At 50.3% G+C, this 13,139-nt stretch overlaps 1 protein-coding gene across 3 annotated transcripts in view; it reads right to left on the reverse strand.

Annotated features, from left to right (window-relative positions):
* Positions 1 to 13,139, reverse strand: part of ADAT1 (adenosine deaminase tRNA specific 1) — a 528,266-nt gene that overhangs the window by 403,567 nt on the left and 111,560 nt on the right. For all 3 annotated transcript variants that reach the window (XM_069635460.1, XM_069635462.1, XM_069635461.1), the window contains one exon: positions 6,719 to 6,799. In XM_069635460.1, the coding sequence (XP_069491561.1) occupies positions 6,719 to 6,799 (81 nt within the window). The remainder of the gene's footprint in view (positions 1 to 6,718; positions 6,800 to 13,139) is intronic.

Raw genomic sequence — 13,139 nt, forward strand, 5'->3', positions numbered from 1 at the left:
AGGTCTCAAGAATGGGCCGGTCGGACCAGTGTCGCACTCCGTCGTTGTCAATGATACTATCAATTCGTGCCCTACCTCCCTCGGCCCGGGCGAGACGGGCAAGAGTACGGCCTGGTCTCTCTCCCTCACCATACTTTCGGGCCGCGATGTGGTGGGCGAGGTATCTTATCTCGCTGTGGGCAAGGGACTCGAACGTGTCTAGTTCAGTTCTAATTTGCTAGAATGGGCGGAGTCGGGGTGGCCGTATATTCGCGCTCTAGCTCCCCAAGCCTGGACTCAGAACGGCGCAGAGAGTTTCTAATATCTTTCAGGACCCCAGCCTCCCTGGAGATGCACATGCCCCTGATGAAAACCTTAAAGGCCTCCCATCTCACCTCGTCCGTTGTGTCATGGCGTTTGTTGCTATCAAAAAACAAGGTGATATCTGCAAGAATGTCAGCCTTGAAGACTATATCGTGTAGTGCGTCAGACTTAAATCTCCAGTTAGAATGCAGAGGGAGGGCCGGGCGCAGGGCGATATCCAGCGTGATCGGGGAGTGATCGGAGAGTGTGCGAGGGAGAATCTGTGAGGTGAGTGTTTTGCCCATGAGCCCCGCAGAGAAAAGGAAAAGATCAATCCTGGAGTGACTGTCGTGGACGGAGGAGTAAAATGTAAACTCTTTCGACATCGGGTGGAGTACCCTCCAGGCATCCACCAGACCGGCAGTGAGCATGTGTGCATGGAGGCGGCGAGCGGCCCTGGACAATGTTCTGGGTGCAACACCGGATCTGTCCAGGTCGGAGTCCAGGATGAGATTCATATCCCCCCCATATGATGGGAACCCCAACATAGCCAAGTAGGATGTCAAGGATATGGTCGAAAAAATTGGGTGCATCCAGGCATGGGGCATATGTGTTGACCAGAAGGCACTCCGCATTGGCTAGGAAACAGTGTAGGATCACATATCTACCCTGGACATCAATATGGCTGGTGCGAAGGGAGAACTCCAAGGACTTGTGAATCAAGGTGAGGACCCCTTTGGATTGTGAGGAGAACACAGTGTAATATTTGTTGGGGCCCCATGACGGGGCGAGAGAGGACGATAATTGTGCGAGGGCATGAGTTTCCTGTAAGAAAAGTATCTTGACCCCGTGCCTCTGGACATAGGCTGTGACCCTGCGTGCCTTTGTGTAATTGCTGAGCCCTCTGATATTCCAGGACATTAGCCTAATGGCCATTCCATAGCAATTTAGGGGGGATCCGAGTAATGTGTGTCATACATTGCCAAACAAGAGCCGGCCACTTGTGCGGTGGCCTGATGTGTCATATCAAAAGCTGCCACTGTCTCACCATTTTTGTTATTATAACATCCCCAAATAACACCTCCCCCCTCCCTCACTGCCACCCCCAACCTAGCAGTGCCCAAGAACCCACCCAAATTCTCATGGCTTTTGTGGCAAGCCCAACGTGGCTGGACCAACCCCCAAACCAAACAGGGGAACAGCCCATGAACTAAACAAGCCAAACTCGGCATTGCAACTGCAGCGGGGGTAGCTGCTGCCCTCAGCCCAGTCAAAATAGTTCAACGGTAGAGTACACCAAATAGTGTACAGCGGTGGTTAAGTTAAGTTGTAAGAGGAGACCGCATAGTAGGGCACAGTGAGTAGGGGCTGTAGGGATAGTGAGTCCAAGTATAGGTGCTATATACCGTGGACCTTACATCTGTGACCCACGTTGCATGTCACGAAATTTCACAATGGGTTACAACAATAGGAGAATTCACAACAGGAAAGATACATGAAGTTACAAGTAAATCGCAAATAACAGGCGTGGTATTAGTACCACAATGATGCAAGTAACAGGTGCATGGCAGGCCGGCTCAATCCTCATCAACGGGGTCACCCCCAGGGCCCGGGACAGGAATATGGGACTCAATAAATTTCACCGCCTCCTCAGGGACAGTGAAAAGGTACAGTTTATTAGGGTGGGTGAGCTTCAGCCTAGCAGGGAATAACATGGCATATTCCACCTTCCTCTCTCTGAGCATTTTTTTCACACCATTAAATTGCCTGCGCTCCATTTGAGCACTGACAGAGAAGTCCGGGAAAATGCGAATGATCTGGGATTCAAGTCTCAGTTCCCCTCTTTTACGGGCCAGCCGTAGGATGTGGTCTCTATCTCTGTAGCTGAGCACATTGGCTATAATTGGTCTGGGGAAGTCGCCCGGCTTGGGGCGAGGGGCCAATGAGCGGTGGGCGCGCTCGATAGTAAAGAAGGGGGAAAGTTGAGGATCCCCCAGGAGGTCTCTCAGAAGGGCTTCGACTGCGAGTTCCATTTTGCCCTTGAGGGCTGTCTCAGGAATCCCTACGATGCGGATATTATTCCTGCGGGACCTGGATTCCAAATCATCGCACTTCGCCTTGACCTGCTTCATATCCCGCACCAAGTCCGAGACCGTATTCTGGAGCACGTGTACCTCGTCTTCAGTGGCACCAATCCTGGTCTCGGCCTCACCCAGCCTAGTGCCATGCTGATCCAATTTGATGCGCAGGGAGGCTACATTGGCATTTATGTCGTCTAATTTTTCGTGAAATGACGCAAAGTTTTTGGCCATAGTCTCCATGAGTGACGTAAGGTCTGGCTGAGGAGAGCAAGAGGAAACATCCGAGTCGTCTTGAAGAAGGGCAGCCCCAGCTTGGTCTTGCTTGGCTAGGGCAAACTTGTCCATTGCCCCAGCCTTGTTGGCCCCTCGTGCTTTGCCGGACATCCTCAGGGGGCACCTTGATAAGAAAGAGAATGTTTTTGTAGGAAGACAGCAATGGGGCCCAAGGGATTTAGAGAGGGGCTTGGCCCGTAATCAGCGAAGGGTAGGCCGTTGCCTGGGAGGCAGAGGGAGGGAGCACCCCCGACTGACGTGTTCCGGGGCAACAAGTCCACTCAAGGGGCAAGCAGGGTGTCCGAGTGGCAGGATGGACCGGGAGGGGGGGGACAGTGTCCTGCGGCACCCGCCTCTGAGCCAGGAGGGCCCAGGCAGAGGCGGCCGGTAGTGGAAGGCAGCGTAGTCAGAGGCGCAGGGTGCCCCCGGGGCGTGGCGAGAAGGTGCACAGACTAGGGAGAGAAGAGTATTGGACGCCCAGGGTGGCACCAGCAACAAGAAAGTGGTTGCAGGGGAGCCCGATGAGTCTGGGGGTCACTTCCCTCTCAAAATGGAACAGGCGCAGCCCAGGAATGAGGCAGAGCAGGAGGGCACGATGCACAGCGACCAGTTCCCTCACCCTCCTCACCTTGGGACCCTGCAGGTCGAAGAGTGGGTGTCCATCCAGGCCGTAGCAGGCCCAAGACCCGCAGCAGTGGGTCCAGGCGGAATCAGGACCCCAAACCTCTGCTGGGGCCCCCGACAGAGAGGCCACGGCACAGCCCCACGCCCCCGCCGCCACAGGGGACCAGCGAAGCAGGCGGCAGAGCCGCAAAGCAGAAGTGGACAGATGGCGTCTGTGCGGGGGCCGCTCCAGCAGCCCGCGCCGTGTCCCGGGGTGTCTTCGCCCCTGCCGTCACAGGGAACCAGTGGTGCAGGCGGCAGAGCCGCGAATCAGGACTGCTGGGGTGGTGTCAGCGCGGGGGCCGCTCCGGCAGCCCCCACAGTATCTTCGCCCGCTGGGGGCCGGCGCCGTCAATGCCGCCGAAAAGGCAGGAGCGGTCGGCGGGAGAGCCGCGCCGGCAGGCCACGGGCTCTGGTGCACCCCTGCAGGGGGACCGGGGCGTGGGTGTCAGCAGCACTCGGGAGCAGCCGTCTGCACTGTCCAGCGAGGGAGGGCGGAGAGGGGGCAAGGCCCGGGCCGCAGGCGGCCACACTCCAAGCCGCAGGGGAGCGAACCCTCACGGGGCGATGGGGGAGGATGGGCTGCAACCAGAGTCACGCGGCCCAGAGGCCTCAACAGGTGGCAAAAGTGGCTCAGAATGTCAGTTTTCGCCCAGAAACAGGGCAGTATGTAGCAGAGGCGATGGGCAGCAGAATGCCTGGGGTCCCAACTCCAATATATCCGCAGAACCGCTGATTGTGGCGGATGTGTAGCTCGCGGGCCACGGCGCTTAAAAGATAAGAGGCCATCTTGCTGGCTGCTCAACAGCACCCCCCCTTCCTGCAGGATCTTGACCTCTTGCAGCAGGATTCTGAGGTGTTCCGGTGTTAGACGTCTGGACTTCGGTGGTCTGAATCGAGTTGGTCGGCTGAACTCGATGCAATAACCGTGGGTGATGGTCTTGAGCACTCACTGGTCTGTGGTAATCCCCTCCCATGCGTGTACGAATGATGTTATACGTCCCCTGACTGGGGAGGCACGGGAGGGGACCCAGATCTGAGTCATTTCTGACTGGAGGCCGGGGAGCCTCTAGGGGTGGCATTGCGTCCCAATGGGTCTCAATGGAATGGGAACTTACTGTATCCACCCCCTGTAACATCCAGGTAATACCGGGCGGAAGAAATGGTAACGAAGTTTTACTAATATTCCACCAGAATTACCGACGGGATACCGAAAAAACTGGAATAAGGGCCAATGTGACTTTATCTGCAGAGTTGGACAGGCCAGCCTCCAGGTGCAAGTTGTATGGCCTGTCTCCATACTGCCCGCCATGGTCCAACCAACTGAGATGCGCAGAGGACCAGCTCCCTGGTGGAGGTTTTGGGGCAAATCCTTGTGGCATCCAGCGGCAGCTGCAACCATCATCCCACCCAGCGTGCAAACTCACATAGGACACAAGATGCAGGCAATGTGTCTCCTCAAGAGTCAATGATGAGTAGCAGAGGTCCTGGGTCATCAAAACACGAGTCACGAAAAAGTATGAGGACACTCAAACCCCAAGATTGAGAACTATAAACTGGAAAGACTATCCACCCGGGAAGGGACCCCTGGATTGTGGACTACGCAAACCAAAGACTTTAATGAATCTTAAGTCTTGAAACATCTTTTTTTGTTTTCCCAGTGACTTTTATTGTTTGACCCCACCACTGGTGCCGAGTTCCGTTTTTTTTACTTTACCCACCTTGGGTAAATAAGGGAGGGGTGCAGAAGCCCAGCCAGAGATTTGCTTTCACGAAGAAGACTTCCTAAACTTTAGTATGGTTTGTGTATAGGATACAACCTGCAGTCAAGCCCAGAAACGATCACTGAGGGACCGTTTCTGGGATAAGGGATTTGGGTCATGAAGTGTGTAATAAAGTTGACAAAAGAAATATCCCACTATAAACCTTTTTTTTTACCACTCATCCCTTGGCCTGTCTGGTGTTCATCCCCCCTCGACCTCTTGACAGTCTTGAATGTGTTATTTGTCTCATCAACAACAAGCTTTGAAAAGAAAATGCCATATTTGGAAAGCAGTTCTGAAATAAAACCCATATATGCTACCATTGGGTTTACAGTTCTATGAGTAATTGACTTGCGCACTTTTGAAAAAATATACATCGCTGGTATCATTGGATGTTCATTGTTTAGATGTTCCCACATGACCAAACACTTTTCAGTGCACTCTACCTTTCTTTTATTTGGGACTGCAATCTCCAAGTAGGATTATAATAAAGCTTCTCCTAACTCATGACATTTTCATTTATCCTGAACCATGCTAGCAATCCCTTTTTTTGCTAGGTTTTACAGTGATTAATGGATCCACTGCTAAATGGTTCAGAGCTATGTTCTCATCTCAGGGCAAGTTGAAAGAGTGCATTGGATGTCGTTTCTCAGCAATACATAGATCGATCAAAACTACTTGACATCGCCTGGCAGTCCCAAATAGAGGTTGCATTGCAGAGTACTACTCTGAAAAGAGGCTGCCCTTTGGGGGACAAAATTCAATGTCAGCTAGAAAAGGTTTTAAGGCATTAAACTGACAGCCGGGAGAAAAATGATAGCACTGCATTAACAGCCAGAAGTGCTACTAGAGAACAAAGCTGGCTGTCGGGACACGATTCATAGCATAGGCTGACAGTTAAAACACATGAATGTATTGGATTAAGAATCAGAAAAAACATTCCCGTGTCACAATGGCAATCAGAAGACCAACTGCATTAGCATTTAGGAGACGGATTGTAGCAGTGAGCTGAGCAGTATAATAATCACAGCACTGAATTTGACATTCCCAGAAAGTATCACAGCACACAAGTCAGTCAAGACAAGTATCATAGCACAGGTCTGACACTAAGGACATTCATTCCTAAACTAAAGTGGCAGTCTTGTTATGGATTAGCGCAACAACGTGACATGGTGCAGGTGTAACAATGCATATGGCTGACTGACAATCAGCACACGAAAGACTGTTACTATAAGTAATCTATCACAAATGTAACAGTTGTTTCAAAATACTCCATTGAGATTCAGGAGAGTATAACTGAACAGAACCAGGATACATGTAGATAAATTATGATATGGAAAGGGCAGCTGGGTTAGGCATAACATCACAAAATAAACAGACCAACAGGAGGGCATGGAGCATAACAATCACGGTTGAATCTACTGGGTGCTGATGTCGGATCTTCTGTAGCTTGTGCCTGCACATGTCATTTTATTGCTATTTGTTTGTATTCTCTCAACTATAAAAGGTATCACAATGTAATGTCTATATTTCTCCTCTAATTGAATATTTGTGAAATTACTAAGCACTAAATAAAGCTACCTTTGAAATGGTGTCACCATATGGCTTCTTTTTTTAAGACACTATGGAAGAACGATCCTGGGGCTTGGAACTTACCATCTTTGCTCATTTTCGACTGGCCAATGCATTTTGTTCCAGTTCCCATTGCTACAACTTCTGTAAGAACTTCATTATAACCTGTACAAAGAGATTAAAAAAAAATTGTTGAAAACATCAGACACCAAATTAAGAACCAATGAATCACAGGGTCGCTGGAAGCCAAGTTAAAATACTGCAATTTTAAAAACTCCGATTTTCGTGGGCTTGTTTGATATTTGAAGACATGAGATATACATTAGTCAATGTCGTTGAGTGTGAAACACAAAGGCTAAATGACGGGCAGTTTGTTGTCAAAAGATGAAACCAAACAAATAGTCAATCTATTGATCAATGACCTTCATTTTGGAAGTAAAATTCATAAAGCATACCTATCAAAAAAGAATCAGTTATGAAGAATACATATGTCTGTCTGTAAATACGAAACAGCTAGCACATCGTCGTCAGTTTACATTATGTCGAGTTAGAAAATGATTGCTGGTTTCTAAAGTGTTGCTCGTTTTCATTATCCCTAGTCATGAAATTACTTTATGCCCGATTACTAGATTATCGCCAGTTTGCATTATTCGCATTTATAACATCATTGCTAGTTTACACACTGCTCACTTTGCACATAATTTCCAGTTCCTCTTAGACCCAGATGGTGCCTGGTTTCCAATATGTTTACTCAACCCACTGTTGACTGACATTAAATACATTCCGCCAAGGGTTACAAGCCATCCCAACACTTCTGGGACAACTGCCACTTAAAACCCCTTTTCCACATGTAAACCCCTTTTCACAGAGTTCCTTCTCTTCCCACTTATGAAGCCAATAGGCATTACAATTTCGACATGCGAACTTTACGGACCCACATGCAGCGATGACATTTGTTTAATGTTTACTGCAAGCAAGTGTAAGTAAAAGGGCACAGGAAGCTGCCTTCTTAGAGCAGCCAAATATGGGCTGATCCGCCATGTGACATCTCCTAACAGATATAAGTAGAGTTGAGCATCAAGCTCTACTGGCACTCAAACACAAACAATGGACAGAACACTATGGAGAGCCAAAGTTAGGCTATAAGGGTGATGGGAGAAAGTAGCAGCCAGCTGTGGACTATGGGCTGACGGTTGGGTGTACGCAGGTGAGACCTGCCAAGAAATGCTCTGCGCACTTGCTTGTTGGACATGACTAAAGGTTTGTATTGCAATGCAGCAGCCACAGGACAAAGGTTTCGAGCGCCACTTGTTTACCAATTGTACAAAGGTATGTGCCTCACATGCCTCTTATATTTTAGACTAATATGGCGGAAAGTGCATGTTTCAGTCAATCAACAGGTTGCAGTTCATGGAGATGGTTTGGGATTGGCCTACCACCCCGTGGGGGGAGGTTTCAGCACCAAAGTAAATTGTAGAACAACGTCCCACAGGGGCATTACATAAAAGGAACCCCATTAGAGGCAGGAAAATGTATCCGACCAGCATTGGACAGGTCCCCAGGTTATCAACCACTTGATATGATTGCTGGTATAACGGCAGAACCGAGGACAGCGGTGACAAAGCGGTGGCACTGTGGCAAACACGTTGTCCAATGATAAGTTTCATCTGCCGGGAACAGGTACACATTAACACATATTGCATTCATGCGTCTGTAATGATATGTGGGCCTTTTTATGTGGTCTCTGACAACTTCGGAGCTCGCAATAATGTACATGAAGCCAGTAAATTGATAGACTGGGATTGCATCCTGTGCCAGAGCGTTTTCCCCTTTTATTCTCTTCCATGACGTAGGGTGTATCCTGTCACCAGAGATGCCCTACCTCACCACATACCTATCAACCTTTTAACAAACCATCAAAACAGTGAACAATAAGCCATAACCATATTAATAGTCCCGATGCTCTCGGGCACTGATGGCTGGGTATTAGTCTATCACATAATCCTGGAATTATCCAGAAGGCTTTATCTCACCTGTGTGGATACCGAGACTCCACCTCTCCTGTCAACATTCGAGTCCACCTGAGGCGGTGAACCCAGTTCAGGTACTTGCACATTGTCCAACTCAGACTCAGGTGAACCATCCCAGATCTCTCCCTGGAACCTACGGAATCAGCTGCTTTTCCATGTAATCAACTCACAGACTCTCTCAGAAATGTCTCCCCTGGAGCCACCTCAGTGGTTGTATGTGCGGTCGTTCTTTATACCATAAGAAACAAATTCAAAACATTACTCAAATGCAAGCCCTTATCAAGGGCAATGTTGAACACCTTATTGATCATCCTCATGAAGTGCTCCACATCCCAGATGACCCTGGGCGAGAAGGGGTTTATGCGTTCTATACAATAGAATAGCTGGAATTGTGCAAAGTCCTCACCCGTGAATGGCGGTCCCTTGTCGCATCGAACGGAATTGAGGATCCCGTGAGCAGCAAACATTTCTTCCAAGGTGGGGATAACAGCATCTGCAGCTGTGGATGTCACAAAATGCACCAGTGGATATCGGGAGAACTCGTTGAGCATGGTGAGAAAGTACTGAGACTGCTGCACGGTACCAAAATCAATACCGAGAGCCTTCCACTGGGTTGTGGCTGAGGGAATCATCAGCTTTGGTCTCTAGCTCCGGGAACCACACCTTCTCACAGAGTGGAGCCTTGGGCCTCATCACGAGTCTGGCAGTAACCCTTAAATGCGGCAGTAGCGCTATTACCGCTGCATTTAAGGGTCCGCCAGATCATGGCCCTGGCGGATTTCCCCCCAGCTTTGAGCTGGGGTGAAATCTGCGGCAAAATTGCCGATTTTCGGCATTATTAGCACCAGCTGGAAATCCACCGGCGGTAATAGCGCGCATTTTCCCCATTGGGCCCAATGGGGTATGAGGAATTCCCGAATGGGCCCGATGGGGAATGGGCAATAACCCTTCCGCCAAACCCGTGAACCGGCGTTACCGCCCAACTCGTGAAGAGGCCCTTTGTCTTTCTGGCCTCTTGGTGCCCGACATATGCCAGGTCCATTCCCTGCCCATGCAGCTCCAGAGAAATGACCAGTTGAGAGACATCGCATGACAAAGAGTTCTCCACTCACCTTTGACAGGCCCTGTAGAAATGACTGAGCTTCTTGTGTTCTATGCTGTGTGACGATCAGAAATGTCCTCCCCTGTCCGGTACATATCTGCGTAAGGAGATAGATCATGCATCCCTTTGTCACGGCATGTGTCGTTGGCAATATCGGTCCTGGACATAGATTTTGGTACTCCAGACCTCATGACCATTACGGTGAAACCTCCACGATCTGGTCTACTTCGCTTGTATGATCAGGTGGTCGCAGAGAGTGTCATAACAGATATGAGGGATTGTTTGCACCAGCCTTGAACAGGAGTCACCCCATATTCCTGCAGCACCCAGTGTTCGAGCCGGATAGGAGATTGTGGAGCTGACACTTGCATAATGGGGACCCGTGGCTTGTGATTCGTGAATTCGGTCAACGGTTGACCAAATATGTAGAATTTGCGAGTACCTCCGCTCTGTGGGGAAAAGGGCTTTGGTTGCCTACCCGACAGGATGTTGGTCGCCTTGTAAATCGACCTGCACAAGTACCGCAACTGGTCTGATTGGACTGGCGTTTACCACTAACTCTGTCTCTCTGGAAGCATCAACGTATGGTCTCTGTAATGAGGGCATCTTTAGTGCTGCTGAAAGCATCCTGTTCCGCTTGACCCCATTTCAGTCCTGGTCTTTCTTGGTCTTTCTTAGTGAGAACTCAGAGTGGCTACGTCAGTGTGCCAGTTTGGGGATGAACCGGCTGCAAAGGTTCGCCATCCCCAGGAAGATGTACACATCTGATGGGGGCCTGGCGCCCTCTGCCTCATGACCTTGTGAGGGTCTGGGGACAGGCCCCGTTCATTGAAGATGAAGCCGTAGATGTCCGCTCATGCTCGGAGAAAAAAAACATTTCTTTGGTTGAGCGTAAACCGATGCTGCTGGCACCGCTGGAAGACTGCTGTCAGCCTCTCTTGTGTTCCTTCAAAGAGTCAGAGAAGAGGACATCATCACTTACATTGACAACTCCGGGGAGTCCCGCCAACAGACCCTTGATCATATGTTGAAATAACTCTGCAGCAGAGGACACTCAAAGCTAAGTCACTTACAGTGGAATAGGCAGACGTCTGCGCATAATGTCGTTATGGAAAGCGGAAGGTGGTGGTACCCATGATTCAGATCAATGGTCCGGAAGACCTTAGCCCCTTGTAAGTCCACCAGGATATCATCATGGGTATGGGTGGGATGCCATTCCTGCGGAATGGCCCTGTTGGGGACCCTTATGTCAATATAGATCTTTACCTCCTACAGACACTTAGGCTTGTTGGAGACACCCATTGTGTGAGGCCCACCACCCTTTCTATGACAGCATGTTTCAACTTGCGGAGCTCCTCTTCAACTTTCTTCAAGTGGAAGGGAATTCTGCATTGGCCTATTGCTATGGGCTGAACAGATGGACCCACATGCAAGTGTACCTCCTGACCTTTCAGGCAACCTACTCCCTCAAAAAGAGATTTGCACACGTCCAGCAACCGGTCGAAATCACTCAGGTATACCTGGTATGCAAAATGCACATGCCCCAAGTCTTCCACTGTGGACCAACTGAGAAGAGTGTGAAGAAAACCGCCTCCACATCGTCTGCACCCTCGCCGCCTTCACAACACTGAGCCTGCTGCTGGCAGGGGCGAGGCTGATTGGGCAATTGTTGGTTGGGCTGCGACACCAGGCACAGTGCACAACTCAGCCTGGTTAAATGGTTGACCTACCGCACCAGCCACAGATTTGGTCAATTGCTGGACATACTTAGGGATTTGTGAGTACACCTCCACATGCAGCGTCTGCCTCATCCTCTGTGTGACCCTGTTGCATGGCCTTGGCGGGCCCTTCGCTGCAATGGCATGAGCTTCTTCAGAGCAGCTTGGCTTTGACGCCGCCTTCATGTGGGACACCCTCACAGCCACCAGTTCATGGGTCCTACCTAGTTCAATCATCCATTGTAAAGGGATGTCAGGTTACTTCACTATCTGCCGTCATAGCTGTGAAGTGCACAATGTTGTATAATCTGCGCCCGGATCTCATCAGTCTCATCCCATAGCCGACAGGGCAATGCAAGTTGGCAGAGATGGTTATGGCAGGTGTTTAGGGACTCTTTTGGGGGTCTGGTGCGCCCGTCGCAGGCGTAAATGCTCATAGACTCTATTGACCATGGGTTGGAAATACATGTGTAGGGCCTCTTTGACCACTTCGTAGGAGTCGTCTCTCAGTTGTAGTTTGTTGAGCAGCTGGTGGACTTCCCCATCTGCATAGAACAACAGCATGAATTTCTTTGCTTTGTCATCAGTTTCCCTTGCCACGATGAAGAACATCTCGAGACGCTCGAACCAAAGGTCCCAGAGAAGTCCCAGCATCACCGGGGCACCAGCCACATCAAACTCTGCCACTGGGATCCCTACAAAGACATGAGGGTTCCTTTTGCGAGAAGGGTCCTGAAGGCAGTTATGCTGGAGGGGGCCACCAGAGAGCAGAGTCCTGGACGAGGATGAAACCACATTTTTCTCCTCAGTCATATCCATGGCGGCACCACCAGTACACATGGGAGCACCCACTTTAGGGACACAAACTGACAACCACTACAGAAACAGAGGTGTGGAAATGGACCTACTGCAGATCAGAGTTCGCAAAATAGAAGCTTGAGTCCAGGGACGGAGGGGCACTCATGGGAGGAGCCTGTGGGCTCGGAGAGCTCCAACGTCAAGCTCAGGGATGTGTGGGGAGGTCACTAACCCCAGAGCAAGAGGGCTCCACCGGCCAATCACGGAGAGGCGTGGTGTTGTTTGACGGAGCGTCATGGTGTGTGGCCTGAACCCCCAAAAAGCAACAGCAGGCCCAGTGAGTGTGTGGTGACAGCAGGCTCCACACGCCGACCACAAGGAGCTTGAAACAAAGCCATAAGCTTCACCCGCCACATACACGGTACCAAAAGGGGCCGGCGAGTGACAGGAGTCAAAGCAAGGGCTCCAACACCAACTGCAGGGAGCCAAACGCATTATTGGGGGTCAGTGGGTTTCAGTAACCCGGTGAGCAGAGGATGCACGAGGAGCACGCAGAAGCACCAGCAGGTGCAGAGCATGGGGAGCTATAGGGCCATGCCCACCTCGTCACCAGAGTTTATGGGATCTCCAACAAGTTTGGAGACCCACAATTATTCACTAGGAGCCAGTAAGTTGATTCACTGCACCCGCACCCCGTGCAGGGTGTGCAAACTTGTTATCCTCTACTGTGACGCAGGGCGTACCATGTCACCACGGACGTCCTAAATCACATCCTAGTCTGCGACGATGCACAGCACCCTCTACCGCAAAACTTTTTCTGAAGCAGCTAACGCTGGAAGGAGATATCATAAGATGAG

The sequence above is a fragment of the Ambystoma mexicanum genome, chromosome 1q (genome assembly GCF_040938575.1).
Source record: "Ambystoma mexicanum isolate Mex_15411 chromosome 1q, UKY_AmexF1_1, whole genome shotgun sequence".
In the NCBI taxonomy this organism is placed as follows: domain Eukaryota; kingdom Metazoa; phylum Chordata; class Amphibia; order Caudata; family Ambystomatidae; genus Ambystoma; species Ambystoma mexicanum.